This window comes from Paralichthys olivaceus, chromosome 20 (genome assembly GCF_024713975.1).
Source record: "Paralichthys olivaceus isolate ysfri-2021 chromosome 20, ASM2471397v2, whole genome shotgun sequence".
Taxonomy (NCBI): Eukaryota; Metazoa; Chordata; class Actinopteri; order Pleuronectiformes; family Paralichthyidae; genus Paralichthys; species Paralichthys olivaceus.
In genome coordinates, this window is record NC_091112.1 from 17,466,368 (window position 1) to 17,489,781 (window position 23,414).

General features: G+C 41.2%; 1 protein-coding gene across 1 annotated transcript; it reads left to right on the top strand.

The window, feature by feature from the left end:
- Window positions 1–16,606: 16,606 nt before the first annotated feature.
- Window positions 16,607–19,746, top strand: stmn1a (stathmin 1a). The gene is made up of 5 exons (XM_020090908.2): window positions 16,607–16,725; window positions 18,202–18,244; window positions 18,341–18,513; window positions 18,673–18,864; window positions 18,947–19,746. Exons 2-5 carry the CDS (start codon window positions 18,229–18,231, stop codon window positions 19,022–19,024), a joined length of 459 nt encoding a protein of 152 aa, XP_019946467.1. The 5' UTR covers window positions 16,607–16,725; window positions 18,202–18,228; the 3' UTR covers window positions 19,025–19,746.
- The last annotated feature ends 3,668 nt before the right edge of the window (window positions 19,747–23,414 follow it).

Below are 23,414 nucleotides of genomic sequence, written 5' to 3' on the forward strand. Positions count from 1 at the left end.
GTATACAGACTTTTGTGGATGCTTACGGAACAACATGGAATTAAATACACTTCCTCAAGTGATCTCACTTGAGTCAGCATCATTGAAGCTGAAGCTATATCACAGCACAGACTGTATAGGCTGTATAAAGATGGACAACACACCTCCCATTCCTCCTGAAATTAAGTCAAATATAAGAATATAAGAACTACCTAAATTGACAGAAAAACACATTTCAGCAAAAAAATATATTCAACATGGTAAAGGCGGGATTTATAGCCTATACAGAAGCCAACCACAAGGGTGCGATCAAAATGCCTATTTTGCTTCACTTTGGGGAGCTGTTGTCCACCTTTATATAAGGTCCATGTATCACACAGAAATCCCTTGTGCAAAAGGTCAGCAGTAGAGTTGCATTGTGGGAAATGAAGGTGCTGGTTTTTACAGTGGAAGGAAAAATGCCTTGAATAAAAAATACAATACTTCTAGTTGTATTTCATCAGTTGTGATCATCATCATTAACCCAAACTAATTGTTGTCACAATTCCATGAATGAATTTTACCCATTGATGGTGTGAAGATAAAGCTATTTTCTATTCATCACACAAATGTCTCAAAACCTAATTGACAAAATGCCACAACAAGGTTTATGATCACTTGAGGATCAGATGAGATCAAATGACTTCACTCTCAGGCAAAAGCATTACATTTTAAACCATGATGTCTCAATTAAGAAGAGTGGCATGCATGTTGATGATCACAGCCTCATCACATTTCACACTTAGAAGTATGTTGTCGTTGTATCCATCAGTTTTATATTGTGTATAATGAGCATTGAGGCCTCTAGTGGATCCTTGCAGTACTACATAATTAAAATGTTCTTTTTATGTCAATTATAACAGATGCACAATTAACATATTTTACCATAACCTGTTGGTCAGACATTTGCCCATTATGCAGAGCTAAGTAAATGCAATATAAAAATCAAATAGCAGAAAAAATAAGTGATACACTATCTTTCCAGGTTCTACCAAACACTACATGGCTCTGTAACTGTAATCACGATCACAGTCTTTGACAAAGGGCACCTGAGATGGGGCCAGTCATTTTCTGTGTCTGAAGTGTCAAGTAAGAGTGTCTAAGGAGCACTTGAAGGCAGCACAAAGCAAGACATGCACTCTCCTTCACAATAGCCATGTTAGTACAGGCCTGTTACATAATGCAGCAGTTCATTCGGGCATGCAGCAGATGGAGACATCCACCAAATTATTATTTTCCCCCACATCATGCTTTCTCACCTACAAGAGAATGTCTTTGTTGTGTCTGCTACAAAGAAAATGGCTGAGATGCAACCACTTTACGATGATAATAAGAAGAATGCCCTAAAGTACATAAATATGGAGACTAAAATCACGATTTGATCTGATTTTGGTTTTATATTCCTGTGCCTGTCTTTATGTTTTAAAGCCAGTGAGGAGTTTGACAGGGACACACCCAGTATTGTCTCAAGGCAGTGAGACATGATTCCACAAAAAAACAGGCAATTGGGTGTGTGTGTGTGTGTTTTCGTCTAGCTGTGCCCCAGCATCCACCCCTCAAATACATGACAGGAGATGAGACCCTACATAAATACATACACGCACCCAAGGGCTCTTTGTCTCTGCACAGACACAACAGCTTTAAACCACATCTGTGTGTAATACACCATGTCTTCGAGCTGATGCTGTGCTTAATTGATTACATAACAGAACCATTATTTATTAAAGACGGAGCAATGGCTCCGCTGCATGTATCATTCATGTCTCCATCTCGGTCATTTATTCAAGAAGGAGAGAAATGTGTGATCCATTTGGGGCTTATTGTATTTTGCTAAAACATCTCTGTTAGTCTCCACCTCCATTCTCATGCATCCTCCTCTCCTCTGAGGTAGCTCCCTCGCCCAGACTGCTGCTACGTAACTTGTTACTAGGGTAACCTAGCCTTGGAAGAAGCTCCAGCCTTATTGCACTGTATGCAATCAGGCATTTTAAGTGCATGACAGAGATTTTGTTCATGGCCATGATGAAGTCATGAGGCTGCATACGCCAAGGTGAGGACAAATGTAACCTTGTCTTTTATTGTTAAAATAAAGTAAAAGGTGGAACCAATATCTAAAAATAGCTTTGTAGTGAATTTCCATAAATACCATGATCCACATTCATTTCTTCCAGTGTTGCACTTTCAGATCGACAATAACAAGACAGAGTGTTTCTAATCTTGCAGAGGAGAGGAAAGCTCTCTGTCTTTTTACATAATTGAATAGCAATCATATAAGCGGTCTGCTATTGGCTTTCCTCAAGGAAACAGTCCTGTAATTGCCTCACACAAATGCACTGCGGTTCAAATTAGAGCCGAATGCTGTGTTATCAATCGAAGCTAAGTGAATGAACAGCAGCAGCAACTGCTGTGTGCTCCACGGCTCAATTCCTCTCAATCTCTATCTCCTTCTGTCTCTCTGGGCATCTCGCTGCCCTGATGACCAGGCCACAGAGAGAGTGATCCAGCCGCTGTGGAGGAGACGGCGCGTTTTAGAGAGAGAGAGATGTATGGAGAGAAAGACCGTGAGAGGAAGAAGGGGTGGGGGTGTGGATCATGAGACTGGCACTGAGACCACGCAGACATGGGTCACAGAGGATGCCAGGCAGCAGGCAGACAGCCCAGCGAACACAGAAGCCTTCACGTGGAAGTCAACGTGCCAGCTCTGATACACAGGAGCCTTGGAAGGAAAGATGGGGGAGAAAGGAAGAGAGAGAATACAACCAACAGTGCAGTGGGAAGAAAGAATTTGAAAGCTGGGTCTGGACAAAGTCTCCTTATGTATCACCATTCACCACCAAACTGTCTATACCTGCTCGTCTCAAAGCAAAAGGCTGTTTTTCTAACATTTAGCTTAGTTTCTACTTTTTCACACTCAAATTCCTATTTAGTTTTTTGTTGTTATTTTTAAATGCAGAGTAATAACCCAAAACAGCTGGACAGAAAAATAGTTTTACCTCTAACAAGACCCAATATTTTATCACCAAGAACCATGAATAATTCCCTGGGAAGTAAGTGACCCAAATAAATTCTGGGATCCGCCCCCTGATCCGGATCTTCTTCAAGGTTGTATGTATTTGACCCCTACTGCATCTAGTGAAGCTTATTAGTGTGTTTTTATATGTTGTGCACGTAACATGTGCAGTAATTGTGTACGTAACATGCACCAAGAGACACTTGGCTGTTTGTTTCACACCTGAATATAAAAGTTACACAACATTTATCTATTTTGCACTCACTTCCTCGCAGGAGATCAATCGTCCAATCAGCTTGTTTGAGGCATACCCATAGGACATGTTGCTAAGATTTACGATGCGGGTGTGAAGGTCTGCAGAGACATTTCTGTGACTCCTCTCAAATGCATCATTCTCCTACATTTTGGATCAGCTCACTGTTGGTTTTTGTCCTCACAACTGCTGGGTAGCTGCCACGAAAACTCGTTGTCCCCACAGGACAAAACCTAAAGCTAAATTGGTGAACAGATGGTGATTACACCTACTTAAGATCAGGACATCATCACTGACATTAACGTTTAACTGTAGCGTGCCAACGTTAGCATTCAGCTCAAAGCATTGTTGCAGCCTCATGGAGCAGCCATAGGATGATAAGTGGCTCTTAGTCTTGTTTCTCTATGTTTTTCCCCTGTTTGGTCCAGTTGACCCTGAACTGAGTGGAAAGTAAAGTGACATTAAATTTGTCCACGTAATGATGATTTTTTGTATAAATGAAAGATGTTTTACAAATGTATGTCATCAGTTGAGACACGTTGTTTCTTTTGTTCCTATTATAAAATGTTATGATGATATCCAAAAAATATAGATTAATATTGCCAAACTTCTTTAATGAAAATGAAGTGTAAGGTGTAAGACTATCAACTGACTGACAGTTTGTGCCCGACAGTTTAAAAGAGTGAGAGTCTGGGATGAGACTTTACTCTCTGTGTAATCTGTGAACAGGCCATTGAGCAGCAGCCAAGCATCACTCGAGTTAAGTTAGTGTGACCGAAACATCATTCTGATCCTCCGTCCTCGATGTATGGAAGAGACCAAGGCTGTCAAAAAACGAGAGGGGTCGGTGCTGGGCGAATTAATTTGTTGAAAAGGAGATCAACTTGTTTATTTCTCCATCAGACTTTTTTTCTGATCCAAGCTTGGTAGTGACTTCATTCTTTGTACAGAGATGATCACAAGGCAGCGAACGCACACACACACTCACACACACACACTCACACATAGACATATGACATCATCCGAGCAGTGACGGGGCGGAGACTGGCGGCGTAGGCCTGGCATCTCACACACAGAGACACAGTGGGAGAGCACATCTCCTCTCCCTCTATAAGCTCTCTGTCAGACAGCTCAGCTTGGCATCACTCTCCCCAATAAGATGAAACGAGCATTAGCCTGACCCCGTTCTCACGGAGACTGAGAGTCTCTTTGCACAAACAATATGTGCTGCCATCTCTGTGGTCTGCCTTGTCGGGCCTAGTCCATCTCCTGCCTATTCTCCAGCAGATTCTGGATACAAACATATACGGACGGATGAAAGGGAGAGACTTCTTCTCTTTCTGCTGTATTCTTAATTGGTTATCTTCAGCATAAACGTCTGAGTGAAGTCTGCCCCCGTGCCTGTCCCATCTCATCAATATTCTCTCTGCACAGAGAATAGGTCAGTGGATTCAGTGCAGACTGCCTTTTATAGATTTTTATTGGCCAGAACATGCATGTATTGAACTACTGGCACTTACTGTATTGAGCTACTAGCAGTGATTTTGTTTTCTACCTCTTAAGGGAACAACAAACGTGCTCCCAGAGGATGAAGTTTTAGAATTGAGGGTTCTCTGAATTTTGCCTGACCTACTTGTAACCAGACATTTTCTTGAAATTATAAGGAGCTGGATGTGAGCAAGCAAATATCCAAGAACTTTTCTTACCAGTCTCCTTGTGAAAATTGCAGGGAATGTCGGGGTGAGTCCATTTGAATACGTCAGAAAAATGTCTGGAAGGGATGGAGCGCGTTCCTTACACACGACAGACGTGAATCTGGAAGAATACAAATATGTCAGGATGAGAAAGAGGATCCATACACTTAGAAGATGCTGATGACGATGGTTTTCTATGTGCTATGAATAAAAACCACTGTTCTTTCCTCGGCAGAAATAATAAGTTACGTTCTGCCTCTTGCATGCTCTACACACGACCCACCACGCACCTGAATGTAAATTTTTTTCTTCATGTGTGAAAGTCCAGAGAAAGTCTGGACCCAGTTTTCTTGACATTTTCTGGAGTTCATTTTTGAAAACGGCCTAACACCCAAATTTAATCCTTTACTCAACAAGAGCTGTCTTCAGTGGTGGGAAACAATGCCAGTCTCTTAACATCTAGCGATGGTTGCACGCAACTAGCCCGCCTTGTCACCATAGTGTCAGTTGTAAAGATGTAGCGCTGCTCAGGATATTTGTTTAACCCCTCTTCTTAAACATAACAATGACTGACGTTCTCGAGTGGTAACCATTACCATCAACATTTCCTGTCAAGAAACCAGGTTCAGTGGCAGAGAAAAACATTTTCCAACAAAACTTTTCAGTGCCTCTTCTTGAAACTGCCTGAGCTTGTCAGATGGAAATGTGCAAATGCAAAGAGAAGTGGCTGACAGTTTCTTCAGCATCCAGTTACCTCTTCTGTAATGAATTTAATGAAATGCAATCAAGCGCCATTGTCACAACCATGAAAATATGCCTAGTCTAGTGCTATTGCTACTTCCACATCAACTGTTACAGATATGCCTGCTGTCCACATTACTCCATAAATGCTGGCGCCATTAAAATGTTAGAAAAATAACACCAGTTCAGTAAATCATTCAAACATTTTATATAAATCTCACATGTGACAAACATTGACTAAAAAATCTTAAACCAGGTGGGATTAACGCAAAGTTTTCAAACTTCACTCTGCACCAGACTGTTTATAATAAAATCTGAACACAATGTCCAATACAAACAATAAAGAAGTGACAGTTTATTGTTTACTATATATAGTATATATATATATATACTATATATACTATAAACTATACTGAAATAATAGTTCTCCTTTTATTTCACCTCCATTCATAAAGTATATGGGGCATATTTTATTCCTCCACTTGGCTAAAGAGATCGTAGTCGTATCTAAGAGCTCAGAGCTTACGGCCACTAAAACAGTTGTGCAGTCTGCGATAATACTCTGAGATGAACTGAGCTGAGCCTGATGAACATATAGACATCTGGTTTGTATAAATGAATGTTGGTATGATAGTATCAGGATAACACTAATCACCCAGATCGGGATTATGATTATCACTCTTCAGCACACAAACCGATTTCCATAGACCTCTAATAGCCAACATGTCTAATTTTGGACCAATCAGCAACAAGTAAATACACAATGTGGCCAGTTCAACAGAAATCAATAATGAGAATCATTCTAGTCATGAAAGTAATTTCATCATGTGGATAACAATCTGATTTGTAGGTCTCAAATGCGTCTCCACTGACATCCAGTGTTTGCCTGCAGCTTTCAGCAGCCATCTGTGGATCATCTTTGCTGGTCCTCTTTGTCAATCCCTCTGTGGCTTCCCTCACCACCTCCACCTCCCTCTATGTCTTTCTCATCCCTTTGTTTGCCTCCTCTCCTCGCTCTGTCCCGGGGCTTACATCATGGTCCCAGAGGAGCCCTGTGATGGTAACAAGCCCTGATTCAGCAGCAAGTCGTTCCATCGATGCCCCCTCCCTGCAAGACTTTTCTGACAGTGGTTGCTCCCTACCATTATTCCGCCCCTCTCCTCATCTTTTCTTTTATCCTGCTATAACCCTCATCCCTTTAGCATTGCACCCGCCCCCCATCACCCCACCACTTCAGCCTTAAGCAGGCTCTGGGGCTCAGTCTGCTTTTACTGTACTGAACACAAACTCTCCCAAGTGGGCAGGGCTCTTATTTCACCGTGGGCTGTACTTGGGATGGCTACAGAACATTACTTGGAAACATCAGGGCATCACCAAAATGAAAAATTGATTTAAAATATGAATATGGAGGAGATCATCAAAGAATTATTTTCTACATCTACCCCACTCCTCTTATTCCAATTTTAAGGGCGTAGCATTTGGGTTTCATTTGCAGGAAAGAAATGCCGACCAAACAGAACAAAGAGAAGTGAAGAGATTTGAGGGCTTGAGAGGATTTTTAAAAAATGCTGCTTAAAAGCAACAACACAATAGGAAGGTCCCTACACTGGCCAGTGAGGGCATCATCATTGTAAAAACTTTCTGTATTCCTGATATAGACCATGATGGAAAACAGAAAACAAAGAGTAGAAATGTGAGGACATCTTTCAGTCCAAGACTGTACCATCATCTACAACCATTCAATCAGCTTAAATTATTAATTTACAATTCTAAAGAACAATGCTTTAACAATGTGCAAAAGTATATGTATATGTATTTTCTTATTTATTACAAATCATCTCTATGTCTTCACAACTAACAATTTACCATAAAGAGTGTGTTTGTTGTTTTACTGTTTTTCTCAACAAATTAAATCACAGATTTAAAGAAATGGTTTGGGACATTATTTTTGGTGTTGCAGTAGGTGAGGATATTGGCAAATCTGTCATGTCTCAATCGAAAGCACCAAGATTGAGCCTGGAGGTGATTAGCCTACCTTAGCGCAAAGACTGCAAAGTGATATAAAGGCATAAATCAAATACAGTCAAGCACATGTACAAATTATTGTTTGTAGGAATAAATGCAATGTATCTTCATAAAATAAATAAATAGCACTTGTCACTAAGGTTTCTGTTAGTGTCTAAATTAAACAACCAGGACAAAGTTTCATGACAAAGTTTCTGCCGACTTCCAGGATATTGCTTAGCTAGACTACTCACCTTCCCACTCTACAATTACTGCACAAAATTATAGTAATATAAAATTTAACAAACTACGACTAGACTTACAATGTTTAATATACACTCACCGGCCACTTTATTAGACACACCTGTTCAATTGCTTGTTAACACAAATAGTTAATCAGCCAATCACATGGCAGCAACTCAATGCATTTAGGCATCTAGACGTGGTGAAGACGACTTGCTGAAGTTCAAACCGAGCATCAGAATGGGGAAGAAAGGGGATTTAAGTGACTTTGAACATGGCATGGTTGTTGGTGCCAGATGGGCTGGTCTGAGTATTTCAAAAACTGCTGATCTACTGGGATTTTCACGCACAACCATCTCTAGGGTTTACAGAGAATGGTCCGAAAAAGAGAAACTATCCAGTGAGCGGCAGTTGTGTGGACGAGAATGCCTTGTTGATGTCAGAGGTCAGAGGAGAATGGGCAGAGTGGAGATGATAGAAAGGCCACGGTAACTTAAAAAAACAATTGTTACAACCAAGGTATGCAGAATACCATCTCATCCAGAAGACCCCACCTGGTGCCACTCCTGTCAGCTAAGAACAGGAAACAGAGACTACAATTCGCACAGGCTCACCGAAATTGGACAATAGAAGATTGGAAAAACGTTGCCTGTTCTGAGGAGTCTGGATTTCAGCTGCGACATTCAGATGGTAGGGTCAGTATTTGGTGTAAACAACATGAAAGCATGGATCCATCCTGCCTTGTATCAATGGTTCAGGCTGGTGGTGGTGGTGTAATGGTGTAAGGGATATTGTCTTGGCACACTTTGGGCCCCTGAGTAGCAATTAAGCATCGTTTAAACTCCATGGCCTGCCTGAGTATTGTTGCTGACCATGTCCATCCCTTTATGACCACAGTGTACCCATCTTCTGATGGCTACTTCCAGCAGGATAATGCACCATGTCACAAAGCTCACATCATCTCAAACTGGTTTCTTGAACATGACAATGAGTTCACTGTACTCCAATGGCCTCCACAGTCACCAGATCTCAATAGTGGCGGAACAGGAGATTCGCATCATGGATGTGGATGGATGGATTTGCATCATGGATGTTTCCAACACCTTGTTGAATCTATGCTACAAAGAATTAAGGCAGTTCTGAAGGCAAAAGGGGTCCAACCCGGTACTAGTGAGGTGTACCTGATAAAGTGGCCAGTGAGATATACTAACTATTAGAAACAACTTCAGAGCGAGTTGGACAAAGACAGCACTTTTTTGCATTTGAAAAAGATGACGATACCAATCAAAAACAGTTGTAAGGCTAATGTCTTACACAAACAATTAAAAGGTCTACTTTCAAAAATTGCTGATGAGGCGAAGCTGACACACATTATCCTCTGTGCTGCTAGCATACATTATTAATGCAGCCATTTAAAGTTAATATCAACCACTGCTTGAGGTTTTGTTCCTGGTCGATGTTCTCCCTCATACTAGCTGACAAGCCACAGTGACAAGCTACAGTGACACGCACACTTATTCACTCAGTGCTCTGTCCTTACTGTTGGTGTATAGGAATAAAAACCAAAACAGGGCTATTGTGTGAACACTAAGGAGACAGGACAGCAGGTGGGCCAAGGACAAAGTGGACAGGGGGGCGGGGGTCTTATGGGTGTGTGTGGGAACCAAGGATTAGTTTGAATGGTGGGATGTAGCTGCTGGGGATCCTGATCTTAACATGGTCAATTGCTTTGACCTAAACTCAAGGGTCAGTGGGCAGCATTTAGAGAATGAAACAAACTTTTCTCTTGTTTTAACAGACGTTGACTTGTATAGTTCATTCTCCCTTAAATTTGCATTAATGCTATTTAACACAACAAATGTGCTCTCTTCATAGTTATCACTCAGAAGTAATACAGTCATTCAAAGCTATGGCTTGGTATTTTCAGACAGCCTATGTGCAGTCTTTATATTAAAGGTCCAGTGTTTTTTTTTTTTCAAGATTTAGGTGAAAGGGAACTATTGGAAGAAATATAATGTAGAATATAACTCATGATGTTTTCACTAGTTCATTTCATCTAAATTGTATGAATTGTAGTTTTCTTTACCCCAGAAAAGGCCCTTTATATTTACCACAGGTTCTTTTTCATGTTTGGAAGGAGAGGGTGAGGTGAGGGGTGTTCAGCTGCAACATGCAACTTCAACACTAGATATCACTAAATTCTACACACTGTACCTTTAACTAAAGACATTTCACTTTTTAACATAAGATGACAATGCTGTTGTCTTGTCAAAGGCATATTAAAAACAAAATATAAGGGTGTAGATACGAGTTTTGGGCCAGAGACAAGTCGAGGTTAAATGTGGTTCTGTTGTATTATATTGTCAAACTCTATCACCAAACAGCTCGGCAGAACAGAAGTTGATCAACTTCCTCTCATTATCCAGCCACCAAAATAACTTTCCAATATTGTACAGTATTCTCAACAGAAATATTTTACACACCTAAAGGAAAGGTTGACAGATGCTGCTCCCAGTAGTCAACCACCAGATGAATATCAACTCATTTCTGTTTAGCTTATCATACTAAATGTCAGACTGAATATTCTTCATGTATTATATCAGTGGTGTGAAATGGTTTCACTAAGAGGTTTCCTTGCACAGTTTACAGCTTTAGTCCTTAATTCATATCCATGCAAAATTGATATTGTACCATGAAATATCCTGAACTGAAATTGAATCAAAACTAGACCTTGTATGTGCTTTCATCATGTGGGCTATTAGTACATGGGGACTACATGAGTTTGACATCTGACCATCGCCCATGTTTGCTGGTCCACTGTAAAGATCAAATTGTCCTGCCCCCTCTGTTCTATGGATGATCCAGATTGTCAAGTCCCAACTGGACTCCACCTTACTGTCACTGTAAGACTTTTGGAGGACTCAGAGAACACGACCATGCCGAAACAGGCGCAGATGCTTTATCTGTTGGACATCACTTTAGCTGCTTGTCTTTACTGAGGTCTTTGTGGCCACAATATCCACCACAGAGATCGGCCATACAAAAGGCACTTATCTCTATCAGGTCACATCTAGAGTATCCACTCATTCTTCTTGTGGTTAATAGCAGTGCAATTCCCTGTAAGGGGAAAAAGATTTCCACCGTCTGACATTATAGTCATCCTAATAACCAGCTGGTGGTTATCACATTTGACGTGCTGTTTACGCTGGTGTATTTCTTTTCTCATTCAAATTTTCTGATTTGATACATTTCAGAAAAAAATAACGCTTAAGAATGATCAATAACTCAATATTATTTTACAGGTAACAAATGTGGCACAGTGTCGCATTGTAAATAGTTTTTATTATCAACCCTAACACAAGATCCCAATTTTCTCCCTGTTTTCAATAAACACATTTGTACAATGCATTCTGCACATGAGGAGCCATCACTCACAAATAAACACAATTATGCATGGAGTGCACACACATGTAGTACACATGGAGGTTGGGGGTAGGGATGTCGAAACCACTTCCAGACAGCCCGCAGCCTCCCAGAGCAGAGAGCAGCTGAGCTGATGATTATGTAATCCAGTTACATAAAAGTTATCACTACATTGAAACATGGCTGCCCTATAGATTTAGCCTCATGGAAACAGAGGACATACTTAATCATCTGTGTTCATCACAAGCAGCAAATGCCACTATTCTTGTAGATTCTATCTTCCAATACTGAAACCTACCCTCCAGTCAGTTGTGTAATGTTTGTGCACCAGAGACAAACGTCACGCCTGCAGGGCTTCCTTTCACAACAGTCACAACCCCCTGTCCCCCGTTCTCTAATCTGCTCACTGTTGGATCCCAGTGCCTCTGTGGATATGGTGGGTGGGTGGGGTGGCCTGCACCGTGTTTGCGTGGACTAAAAATGGGTCAGGCTCCCTGCTCCAGTGCCAGGCAAACACCAGCATGGGTGAGTGCTTCTGAAAGGAGTGTCCCAATCCTGCACCATCTTACGAAGAATGCTTCATGTGGATCAGCTGTCACTGCTGCTCCTGGTGTGTGTGTGTGTGTGTGTGTAATAGTGGCGGCTCAGTAGGCGATGCATGGATTCATAATAACCCCCTGTGTTCCCTATCATGCAGCCACTTGTGCTCTCTTTTATCAGAGCTCTGCAATCTCCATGCTGGTAACCCCGAGCACTGCTTTGTCGGACAGCAATGTTTTCACAGTGCTTTACGGAAACAAATATGGCAGGAAAAATTGTATCTAAATGTCATAAACAACAACAGGATATTCCCAAAAAAACTATGAGGGAGCAGAATTTACTCCCTGATGATCATAAGGGCCATGGATCATTTTTTCCAAGCTGACTTTGGATAAGAGTCTTCAAACTCATCGGAAAAATGCAAATGAGTAAGCAAATTTCCTATTTCAAAGCAATGACCTAAATAACAGCGCTGACTTTTCTTTCTCTGCCACAGGGCTGAATTTATGAAAAGATAATCAGCGGCACAAACACACACATAAACAAAGTCCAAGCCCTCACGCATTCAGACATGAGCTAATCCTCTTTTCAACACACACACCTGCGATTTTTGGCTAGTACTGCCCCTGGAGTTTGCAAACAGCAGACAGCCCTCCAGTGCCTCCCCCTGCTGTAGCCCTGCCTCTGTCCCTGGTTTGCTCGTCTTTGTCCTGTCAAGCACCACAGATCCAGTTCATTGGGGGGGGGGGTGACTGATGCTGGCAGGCCGTGAACACCATCTGGTCCTGCTCACTAAGACAGAGCAGCTCAGCCACACTCACCAGACTGGCACACAGGACACTCTCACTGATGGGTGAAAAATACTATCCAGACATGGTTGAGTTGAGCAAAGCTAACTTACTGTCAGACAGCACTTGATTAAAGGAGTAATAGTTTTAATATTAACAACAATAAAAATAATAATGATAATACCAGACCAGCATCTATAAAGCTTATGAACCGCCCTACTACGGATATGCTAAGCCAGCTGTCTTCTGGCTATTACCATATAAAACAGAAATGCACTAAACTCTTTCTGGCTCTTTCTGATCAGTTTTACTGAAATTAAATAATATAACATATAATGGAAGTAAAAACATTGAAAAGTCAAGATAGACAAAACAAATGTCTCATTGCATTCACTACTTTCTACCAGAATAAATAGTCCCAATACAAGCTGTTGAAAGGCTCCGTCATCTATGTTACCATTGATATTCTTTCAGTGGAATCATATAGTGATAATATCATACACAGAATTTTGGAGATATGGTAAGCATCATGTCAACTTCAACCCTTTACTCCATGTCACACCCCATTTCCTGCCTTCTTCTATCCCTATTTCATAAAGGAAACAAGACCATATATCTATAAATAGTTATGTATTTTCCATTAGGCACATTTTATATAGGAAAAAGTATCATCCTACTGATAAATCCAGATGTCTCTGTCTGTCTGTCTGTCTGTCTGTCTGTCCTCCATTTTTGTTGACAACTCATGTGATTTGCCTTTAAACTTGGCAGGTTTGTAGCTGATGACCCCAAAATAAGCCCAACCCCCATAATCTTCTCATGCTCTGCACAACTGTAACATTATAAATGAAAACACATCAGTTTCCAACCCTGATTCGGGTTTTGTACCATTTTCCCTCATGTCCGAGTGATGTGAGACCGGCTCAGTCAGTCCGAAACCATCTGATCAGTCAGGCTGCAGTTTTGCTCTGTGACTTCCAGCCTCCACATGCATCCACTGTGCAGTTTGAACTGATTCGTCTGCCTCTGCACTGAAACTTCACACTCAAAGTGCCTTCAACTTGCACATAAATCGCTGGCCTAAATCACAAGATGAAATGACATCCACATGGCAACAGTAAAAATAGATCTAAGTGTCGGCCTTGTGGTTACAAATACTTTGAGCACAGAATCACTGTGACAGAGCGTTGATCTGCCCCTCCTGTCTTCACAATCATGTTCAGCTAAAAATAGTCCCGAATCAAATAGTGCAGGATAGGTCGATTGAACCTAATTTCGGTTCAAGCTTTCGCATTTACATAATTCCTTTCTTTGTTTCAGTAAAAAAAAACTGAAACTCTGCAGCAGCGAGTCACAAAGATTCACTTAAATCTCATGCGGTTTAGTTTGGATCGGATCTGAACATAAATTAATTAAGAAGAGCTACTTTAACTTTAACACGACTTTGATAATGAATGAGATTAACAGAGTCAGAGGGGAGAGGGAGGGGAGAGCATTTACAGACCGACGCAACATTATAATGATGGCAGGGATTTAAAATATGGTTTCCTATTCTGAAACAATGTAGCTGCAGTTTTCTGGTTCTGTAATTTATTTTTCCAAGTGTGACTGTATCAATACTCTGTGTGAGAAAGCATATGGATAGGTTTTGTCCACATTTAGAAGAACACTGCCAGTATTTTATAGGATGTCTGTCACTCACTTTAAATTACTCTCTCTTTGTGAATCTTAAAAATGCCTGACATTCTTTAAATGTGACATTTTACATTTATCTCAAACCTCAACTTCACCTCTGTACTTCCACATTTCTGTCCAGCACACTGTCTCCAGCTGCAGCAGTGCTGCCCTGGTCAAATAACAAAGCTGTATGTGCTGATGTGACTGGCATGTATCAGCAGCGTACTTCAAGAAGGGCCAGTGGCTGCTGCTGCTAATAGATTCCTGCTGTCGGCATGTCTCAGTCAAACGCTGTGTCAGGGATGGAGGCTCACAGCAGCATGTCATCATTTCCATACAAATCATTACATGCTCCTGTGGTGGGTTTATTTGATGACTACATTTATATCCCAATTCAGATGTAAGATTTGTTTGCATTTAAATGAAAGATAACATTCATCTTACATTTCCTCATGTTACCCTGTCCTCTCCCTGGTTAGGGATTAAAGATACTTTAACACAGGAGAAGACTGCTGATGTAAGGGCGTAAGCCTGAATGTGCTTTCTGGCTCTTTTCACTGACTGCTCCAATATCTAGCCCCTAAATGTAAAACCATTTGATTTCCTGCACATGTAGGGACAAATTTTAAATACTAATTCTGTATTTTCATTTTATTTAAGGCTTTGGAAACATAACCACAGACTAAATGAATGCAAGGGGAGAGATATTGTTTATGATTAGTTTTGAAGTTAGGGTCTATAGGGGACATTTGTTGAACAGAGAAAAGATATGCCTGTCTTGATTTATTCATGAATCCTCATGTATTTTCCTTTTTGAATTTTTATTATACTGTGAAATATCCATCCATCCTTCCATCCATTCATTATATATTATCCTTATTGTTTTTCAGCGTTTTAGGGGAGTTGAAGACAATCTCAACTGAAATTGCGAAAGAGATGGGGTACAGCCTGGACAGGTTGACATTGTATCACAAGGCCAACAAAGACAAACAACCATTCACACTCACATTCACAACCAGGGAAGATTCAATTCTACAATTAACCTAATCCCAACCTGCATTCTATTTGGACTGTGGCAGAAAATTGGAGTAGACGCGAGGCTTGCAAACTCAGACACGCCCTGGAGAAGCTGGGATTCAAATCGCGAACCAGGGCGACCTGTGCAAAACACTGTGCCACCATGCCGTGGAATATGATTCTCAATTCTGTTTTCAGTCTATGTTATTTCGTTTATTTATTCTAGGTCCTCCTCCTATTACTCTGACATGATGTAAAGTTGTGCCTGCTGCTAAGTACCTTTCACATATACTGAATATTTATCTGTGTCATGTTTGCCCCCTAAAACATAAAATGACTAAGCAAACATTTCTCCTTCGCTCACTGAAACATTTAGAATTTATGAATCTATAAATATTAACCACTGCTGGACTAGTGCACTGTGTGGACATTTCAGTGATACACAAAAACACCAAAGGGTAAAATTCATGCTGGACAATGGCATTTACTTTTTACGTAAAAAGCATTAAACATTGATTCACCTGTCCGGGGCTGTATTCCTCTTTCCATCTTTTCTTCACGGCAGCCCGACTGAAAACATTCATCCAACTTTTTTACAACACAGCTGTAAAGTGGACTGATGTCATACTGATGACTGATGTCATCTCTTGGGTGTAGACCCAAGAGAAATAATAAATAATGATAAATCAAGTGTGAAAAATGGAATTGAAGTGCATCCTGTGCTGGACAGCCTGACTGATCATGCAACATGTCTTGGTTGCAGCACAATCACGTGAGGTTCATTTCCACTAAACTAAACGTGTTGTTGATGGAGGGAGATTGGTGACAGTGAAACTTCCATCATCCATTATCCTCGACTGACTGGGTGGAGCCAGGACAGTAAAAATCACCACAACAGACAGAAACCAACCTGCATCCCTCCACTTGGTGTTTTATCTCATCAACTACCTCCACCTCATCACCGTGGACTCACGTCTGCACCTGATTCACGTTCTGATGCGACATTAAACACTCAAGCAGCTGGAGCTCATTGTCTAAAAACCGTGAGGTCCCGAACAAACTACCACTCCCATGAGCGCCGGGGAGGTTTTTTTTAGGGGGGGGGGGACGAACCGACCAATGAGCGGCGGCGATCGGCGTGACGGCGCTGTCTTCCATCCATTTGTGCGCGCTCCCGGCGGACTGGCTCACAGTCAGACAGAGCTGGTGGCGGAGCAGCATCGTGCAGAGCGCGGAGAAGGTGGGTGTGCCAGACTTCATCGCCTCCACAAGTCCTCTGTGCGCCGGGACCCACGCAGCGAGGAAGAGACCAGCGAGGCGAGTTCAATACTTCAATGGCGTCTGTGGTTGTGCAGGGTTTTTTGTTTAATTGTGCTCCTTTTTCTTGTTTGCTAGCTTTTCAGCTGACTACCATGATGTCTGCTGGGTTGTTTTTTTTGGTTTGATGAGTTAATTTGAGGTTGTTTAATGATGGATGTTGGGAGCTTCGCAGGGGAGTCGCGGCTGCTCATTGGCGGGTCTGTTCGCCTTTTGTGCGTCGGGAGACACTGGCACAGTTGGCACCGACACCCACGAGGGCTCCTCTCGTGTCTGTGCCAGCAAAGTGACATTGTTGTCGGTCCTCGGTGTCTCTGCAGGGCGAGGAAACCTCTGGAACAATGATTTCGGGTTCGGTTTAAGCTCGTCTTTGTTTGCAGCTGCCGTCAGACGCGCCTTTGTTCGGTGCCGTTTGTCAAATGACACCGAGCAGCTCAAAGGAAGCTTGATTGGACATGAGCGACGTGTTGAATCGTCGGGAGGGAAGTCTGGCGGCAGATCACCCTCATGCCAACTGTGGTGCGTCCGGTGTGGACATCCATCACACCCCCTTCTAACCCTGATTGTCTCTTTAGAAGCCACGGACTCTGCATGGGAAGCAAACGGCGCGTTCTGAGCTTGTTGGCAGCCTTTGTGGAAGATCAGGGGAGGGGTCCTCTCACTCAGCCCGACTGATGTCTGCGACCAAATGATGCCAGCTGCTGTCTCTGCCCCCCGCTCTCCCACATGTGATGTCGTATTTAAAGTTCTCATGATGTGATTTTCTGGTGTGACGTGAGCAGCAGGGTGCAGGAATTCAATCCGGCATTGGGTGTGTGTGTGTGTGTGTGTTCGGCTGTTACACACTTGTGTCTGCATGTGCGCCCCCTCCCTCTTCTGCAGCCCAGACACACGGTGGAAGAAACAGGTGCTCCCCAATAATCATTGTCTCCGGATATGCTCCTTGCTTCACTACTCGTGTTTCAGATGGTGCGTATTGGCCGTTTTGGGGAGCTGACTGCAGGAGCTGTGTGCACCTGGCACCGCCTGCTGCACCCGCCCTGCTCAGCCTTTTGTCTCGGCACACTGTGGCATGTGTCGTTCATTAACAATTAACGCGACGGTTAGGAAGCTTTCTTTCTCTCTCTCCCCCCCCCCCACATGACTGAAGAGGTTTGATTCTGCGCACTCATCCGAATGTCAACGGTGCCACGCGTTCGAAGACAAAACAATGGTGTCTCTGTGTAACACGCACGCATTGATGCCAGCGCAGTTTTGGGTGGATTGATGGGCGGTGGTTGGTTATGTTTCTAAAGATGGCCACTGGGTGTCGCTATAGTAGCCATGTTTCCGTAGCTGGGCTTGTTTTGAAGGAGGCAGTTGCGTTGGAAACGGTGTAAAAGAGCCACTAGAGGTCGCTGATTTTTTTAAAGTCATCAAGTGCACAGTGAATCAAAATCACAACAACCTGACCTTTTCCATCATTTCGTCCTTTAGGTAAACTGACCTGCAGCACTCTTAAAGATGGCAGCCTCTGAAGGTGAATTATAGCTCTAGTTTCAAAAGTCACATTTCCATCTCGACTGAATCTATTGATCCGTGGGCTTAAACACAGTCTTACCTTTCCTGTGTTTAGATATCAAAGTCAAGGAGCTGGACAAGCGGGCTTCTGGCCAGGCCTTCGAGGTCATCCTGGGTGCTCCTGCCCCGGATCCCAAGGGAGAGTTCCCCCTGTCTCCTCCCAAGAAGAAGGATGTCTCCCTGGAGGAGATTCAGAGGAAGCTGGATGCTGCAGAGGAGAGACGCAAGGTAAGAATGACTAGCCCAGACATCTGCTTATTTAACTGAGCTGTTAAAATCATCAGGATGTTCAGCATGTGACTCTTTCATTCAATGTCGACTGGGGAAACATAAATGTGATGAGCAGAAGACAAAAATTATTTTTTAATTTATACCATTCTTTTTCAGAACCATGAGGCAGAGGTTCTGAAGCACTTAGCTGAGAAGCGTGAGCATGAAAAGGAAGTGCTACAGAAAGCTCAGGAGGAGAACAACAACTTCAGCAAGATGGCAGAGGAGAAGCTCAATCAGAAGATGGAGGCCAACAAAGAGAACCGCACAGCAATTATGGCAGCCATGAATGAGAAATTCAAGGAGAAGGTCAGTGTTTGAGTTTAAAAGATGCACTTGCTCCACTTTTTGCACCAGGATGTTGGTGATTGACGTTTCTTTGCTTTAACAGGACAAGAAGTTGGAGGAGGTGCGGAAGAACAAAGAAACCAAAGATCCCTCCTCGGCAGAAGGCACTTCGGAAGACTGAAAGTTGCTAGGGGGATTGTGTGTGTGTATAGGGTTTTTTACGTATCCAAAGATTGATTTATTTTTTGTTTGGCCAGTATTTCTTTTTGTGTTCACTACCCGTCTTTTTGAAATAGAGTTCCACTTTGTGAATCTTTCAATTCTCCTGCTATAAGTGTACTTGCGCTGGTTTTACATGTGGATCATTTCCTCCCCTTGAGTCTAATCCATTTAGTAAATAGCTTGTCAATGCAGCTTCAGCCCTTTTTGAAAAATAGCAGTGTACTTAACCTTTTTTGAGGAAGCATGTTTCTATGCATAGGTCTTAATCCCTGCTTATTTCATCATGCGTTTTGAAAATGTCCCTGTGAATCACACCTGTTCTTGGCACTTACTGTATATTAAAAAAATAAAATAAAAGTAGCACAAGGTTTGATCAAGGCGTCGGCTGTTATACATGCAGGTGTTAGTGCAGCTAATCGTTTGTCCTGCAGGTCATGTTTTTGTGCTGCTGTTGATTTTGCTCTTGTTAAAATATGGGTTTGTCTCCAAAAGCACATGACCTCTTGCTATATAGCTGTGAAAGAACATGCCAGACATGGAAATGGATGCCATCTTGAACATCACTGAAGAGGGGTCTACACATGGAATGCAAAAGAGCAATACGCTATGGCATCTCAATAGATACAGTGGCTAGTTGACTTGAACTGTTGTACTAAAACAAATAAAAAAATGTAACCTCAACTTGTATGTTTTGACTTGTGAGTGTGAGGACCCACTGTTGAAGATGGAACTGTAACACGATTTCAATGCAGCTTCTTCCAACAAGGTGTAAGTTTGTACTGAGACTGCACTGGTACAGCCTGACCTGTTTGACACAAACCTCAATAACACGGCACTAAACTCAGAATCCACTATGTCAGCCATTATGTGCATACAGGGAATTTAGCTCTGGTTTAGCATTGCTTTCAGTGCATGGTAAACATGTGCAAAAAAATTATTTAATGGCCATTTTAGCAGCAATATGTGAGGTAACTTATGACAAATACTTCCAACATAAGACTTGTCTTATACAAAGCATAAACTGTTATTAGGCTGATCAGAATTCTGCTTCTCGAGATTTACATCGTCAAACACTTTGAAGGAGACCACCCCTCAAGCTTATTGGGATAACGGATCTGTTTTGATGACATCACCCTCCATGAGTCAATGGGGGTAGATTCATAATAACTGCAGTCTGTTTCCCTCTGGTGGTGACTTGTGGACTCTCTGGTGAAATTTAAATAGTAAAGGGCTACATGAAACCAGTTGTCATGCCATATTTAGGAGTCATGTTCAGAAATGTTTGAATAACATTATATTCTAGCTTGAATAATGCAACAAAACTAACTTTACATAGCTGAATAGTCTAATAATTGAGAACATGAGCAAACCTGAAGAAAACAAGACTCATGACAGTTATAAGATACAAAGGTTTGAGTTGAGCAAATGATTAAAAATTGATAATTATTATAATATTCCTATATTATATATATATTACTATATAAAGTTGGTGTAAAAGATATATTTCAGTAAAAAAAGAGCTTATCAAGTAATTATAAGATTTAGTCATTTGCTTACAAAAGCAAATTGAGGCCCCGACAATTCCTGAGAGGTTTAGTCTGCTTCAAGCCCAGTTCAAAAATAGTGTCAGAAGGCTTTACTATTTATACACCATGAACCATAATTGATTTCTAATGAGGGCTGCCGCTCTGATGGACAGCCATACTGGAGAAGAGATATTTCTGCAGAGGTGGAGGAATAATAAAGAAGCCTTCATGCCATATGAATATTGTAACTGCTGGGCTTTTTAAAACTATGGCAGTGTATCATACATCAGTAACAGACATGCTTTGTATGTAAAATCTTATTTTGAAAAGTAACCAGTAAATTATTTAGCTCATAATTTACTTAGTTCTTAAATAACCAAAGATGGGTAAACAGCACAAATAAAGAATAACAATCTAGTTTTACCCAGTACCCAAGCCAACCTGTAGTGTTAAATGTTATTTCTTAATTGCGGTTGGGGTCATTTTCCAGCAAGTATTTTCCCATGGTCTTGTCGAAAACTGTTACAACTATTATTATCAAACCTGCAATACACTATTAGTTGCTGGATGTTAATAATATGTGTATCTTCATTTTTAATGTTATACATCTGTTCTTTACAACTAAACATATTTGTGACACCTTCAAAGGTTTTTTTATTCAAATATATATATAAATTGTACTGGATTACAGTGTATATAAATTGACTACATCTTATTCAGGTATAATGTCTACATAGATGCTGCTGTATAATCTAAATGCTCTGGTTTTATTTGTTCATGAGGACATTTCTTAATAGTCTTACTTAACATGTCAGCTCTGTTTTCACTGTTTATTGTAGGAAGCTGAATTTGGAGTTGTTATTTTCAAAGAGCCCACTAGAAGGCAATGTTGTTCTTTCTGTCTCTGTCTGCCTCCCTTCGATCCTCAGTTACTAAATCCATTTTTGTTGTGTTCACCAAAATACTATATTTGTAGATCACTACTGGAAGTTTCTCACTAAACTGTGATTACTACAGTATAGTTACCTCCCATTCTGACTTTGTAAGAGTAATTGATATTTCTCAAATATAAGGGTTACATACCCTTATTGCATATCATGTGCTGCCAGGCTTAAAGGTTCAGTGTGTAGAATTTAGTGACATCTAGTGGTGAATTTGCATGTTGCATCTGATTATCCCTCACCTCATCCTTCCCTTGCAAACATGAAAGAGAACCTGTGGTAGCTTCAGTTTTCATAAAAACTCAAAAGGTGTTTAGTTTGTCCAGTCTGGACTACTGTAAAAAAAAAATACATGGCTGCCTCCATTAAGAAGACCCGCTCCCGATGTGAAGTATTTAAAGGTAAAGGACCAATTTTAGGGTAAAGAAAACAACAATGTAGATAAAACACACTAGTGTAAACATCACTAAATTATAAATTATTTAATATTCAATTTCTGTCAATAGATTCCTTTCACCTAAATCTTACATACTGGACCTTTGAGTGTAAATCCTTAAGGACTACACAGTATCAATGTGCTTTTTACATCTGTTACTTAGAAATATCCTAATGTTAAAGTACTCAGTTAGACATAGACAAGTTCCTGTTATCACACATCAAGTATATAATATAAAGTATTATAAGCAAAATGTGTATTATCAAACATTGGTCACCTTTTATGCAGAGGGCCTGAAAGTATTTATCAGATATATTTAATATACTATTAGAATGTTATTCCACATGTAATAACACAGAAGTACTATTTTACTCTTGTGGTTAATCTAAAATGAGAAATGGTTTGACAAAAGAAAATCTTAACTCAGTGTTCACCAAATTTTTTTCAGGTGTTCATGGTGGCACTAGATCTAATATCAAGAGTATTAGAATCCATCCTCTGGGGACCATTACGGTTTGTGTCAATTCATCTATTAAATGAGAAATTTTGAAGGATAAGTAAAAGCAATAACCTGCTGATGGAGCTAGTTAGGGGATCAAGTTCATCTGGAGGGTTCTCAATTTCAAAACATTCCATACAGTCGGTGTTGAGATGAAGTAAAATATCGGTGTCAAATCTCAAGTGTTTTTTTTTATAATGATATTTAATATCAGCAAGTTTTGAGTGCCACAATAAACTTAAGCTTTTCATTTTCTCAAAAATCTACAGTGAAACCATCTGAAACTTGACATTCAGACCTCTCAAGGATTTTTTTATTTGAAGGGAGCAAGTTATGAGTGCCATAATGAAAAAGTAAAACTTAACATGCAGATGAGACCCACTTGGAATGTTGTGTTAGTATATCTATCTTTTTTTTAATGCAAAATTTAGTTCTTTGAGATTTCTGACTGTCCATTTTAGATGGATTAGTGTTGGATCTTGTCTTGGCCAGTAGGGGACAGTAGCGGAGTGTTTGTAACTGTAAGAGAATGCCTTTACCCACGGACAGCTCGCTGCTCGTCACACTGCTGAGAGTGATCTGTCTAACAGTAACAAACGTTTCTGTCCCATCATTTCTCCTGTTAAACAGTAGATTTATGTCTGGCTCCTGCAACAGATATTTGGGGGCTTGTCTGGGATCGACACGTCCATGGATGGACTGATGGGTGCTGATCCAGTGATATGTTAACATCGAGACCAGATTGGCTGCAAGTTGCTGGCGTGAGGGGCTTTCCAGTGTGCGACTATAGAGGCAAGGTGACCAGCGTGAAGGAGGCAGAAGCCGAAAGAGTGCACCACTGTAAACTTAGGGGGTCGACAATAAGCAGGATGTCTTTCACAAACAGAAAGAGACTTTTCTGGGCCATTTAAAAGAAACTACATCAGCTGACAGCCAGTGAAGCTTTC